The sequence below is a fragment of the Echinops telfairi genome, unplaced genomic scaffold, assembly GCF_000313985.2.
Source record: "Echinops telfairi isolate 266 unplaced genomic scaffold, ASM31398v2 ScPeMD7_2291;HRSCAF=2852, whole genome shotgun sequence".
In the NCBI taxonomy this organism is placed as follows: domain Eukaryota; kingdom Metazoa; phylum Chordata; class Mammalia; order Afrosoricida; family Tenrecidae; genus Echinops; species Echinops telfairi.
Window position 1 is genome coordinate 30,256,505 of NW_022106189.1, and position 1,515 is coordinate 30,258,019.

The 1,515-nt window shown below is 52.2% G+C and overlaps 2 protein-coding genes across 2 annotated transcripts in view; both read left to right on the forward strand.

Moving 5' to 3' along the window:
- The first annotated feature begins 274 nt into the window (after positions 1 to 274).
- On the forward strand, positions 275 to 637 carry LOC101639009 (ragulator complex protein LAMTOR4-like). Its single transcript, XM_045293760.1, has one exon. It carries the CDS (start codon positions 278 to 280, stop codon positions 575 to 577), a length of 300 nt encoding a protein of 99 aa, XP_045149695.1. The 5' UTR covers positions 275 to 277; the 3' UTR covers positions 578 to 637.
- A 445-nt stretch (positions 638 to 1,082) lies between these two features.
- Positions 1,083 to 1,515, forward strand: part of LRRC36 (leucine rich repeat containing 36) — a 49,419-nt gene continuing 48,986 nt past the window's right edge. Inside the window, exon 1 of the mRNA XM_004704838.2 lies at positions 1,083 to 1,101. Coding sequence (XP_004704895.1) covers positions 1,083 to 1,101 — 19 coding nt within the window. The remainder of the gene's footprint in view (positions 1,102 to 1,515) is intronic.

Below are 1,515 nucleotides of genomic sequence, written 5' to 3' on the forward strand. Positions count from 1 at the left end.
CAAGCAGCACCGAAGAAGAATTGTGGTGCTGGGGAAGAACAGTGGCAGAACCAGGGCTTGCCAAAAGGACCAATAGATCTGTCTTGGAAGAAGTACAGCCAGAGTGCTCCTTAGAAGTCAGCATGGCGAGACTTTGTCTTACATTCTTTGGACATGTTTTCTGAAGAGACCAACCCTGAAGAAGGACATCCTGTTTGGTAAAGTAGAGGGGCGACATGACTTGGGGCGCTTGTCGGAAACTGTGGTGGGGAGACCCCCCCAGCACCTAAAGCTTGCGATGACTTCTGCGCTGACCCAGGGGCTGGAGCGGATCCCAGACCTGCTGGGCCACTTGGTGCTGAGTGAAGGCGCGGTGCTGGCGTCGTCTGGGGACCTAGAGAACGATGAGCAAGCAGCCAGCGCCATCTCTGAACTGGTCAGCACTGCGTGTGGTTTCCGACTGCACCACGGCATGAACAGGCCCTTTAAACGCCTGTCTGTGGTCTTTGGAGAACACACTCTGCAGGTGACCGTGTCGGGACAGAGGGTGTTTGTGGTGAAGAGGCAGAACCCAGGCCGGGAGCCCATTGACGTCTGAGCCTGCCGTGGAGGTCTTTGCGAGACGTGCAGTTGGTCCGTGAGCCGTGAGGGAGGAGGAATGCTGCGTGTCCTCTGCCTCCTCCTCGGCCTTCTGCTACAACCAAGGCCCCCTTCTGCGCGCCCACCTCCCCACCTACCTGGAAGGGCAAAGGCTTGGAGACTTTGTGCAATGTTACCAAGGGAGGGCCAAGGGACTGCCCTCTCCCTTCATTCTTTCCTTTCCTCCCCCTTATTAAATATTAATAAACCTGGTGTTCCCAGGTAAAAAAAAAAAAAGTAGAGGGGCAGTGGGGGGAGACGGTGGGGGAAGGAGGGCTCTCAATGAGATGGATGGACACAGTGGCCGCAACAATGGGCCCAGGCAGAGGAACAATTGTGAGGATGGCGCAGGACCAGACAGCATTTCGTTCTGCTGTGCATCAGGTCGAGACTGACTCCCTGGCGCCTAACAAGAACAAGTTCACTGCCGCAGCCCGGTGGGGGTGGGGGGCGCGTTTTAAGCGATGGGTTGCTCACCTGAAGGTAGGTGGTTCAAATCTCCCACTCTGTGGAAGAAAAATGTGCCATGGTTTCTGTAAATATTTGTAGTCTTGGAAATCCTCTGGGCTAGTTCTACTCTGTCTACTATGAGCACTATGAGTCTGAATCGACTCGATAGGCACCAGGTTTCTGTATGTAAATTCACTAGTAATGTCTGCACCTGTGTTAAGTGCTTTACCTGCAGCTTCTATGAGGCAGTTGTTGTTGTTCCCATTTTACAGATGAGTAAAATGAAGTCTAGACTCTTGCTCAAACTGAACAAAGTTGGTGAGGTGGTGCAGCCCGGATTTATGAATGCAGGACTCTTTGATTCCCGAGTTAAAGCCTGGGTTTTCCCTTTTATCTTGCACTATTGGAAATTTCTGACCATGTTGCAAATGTTCTTTTGTTTTTAAT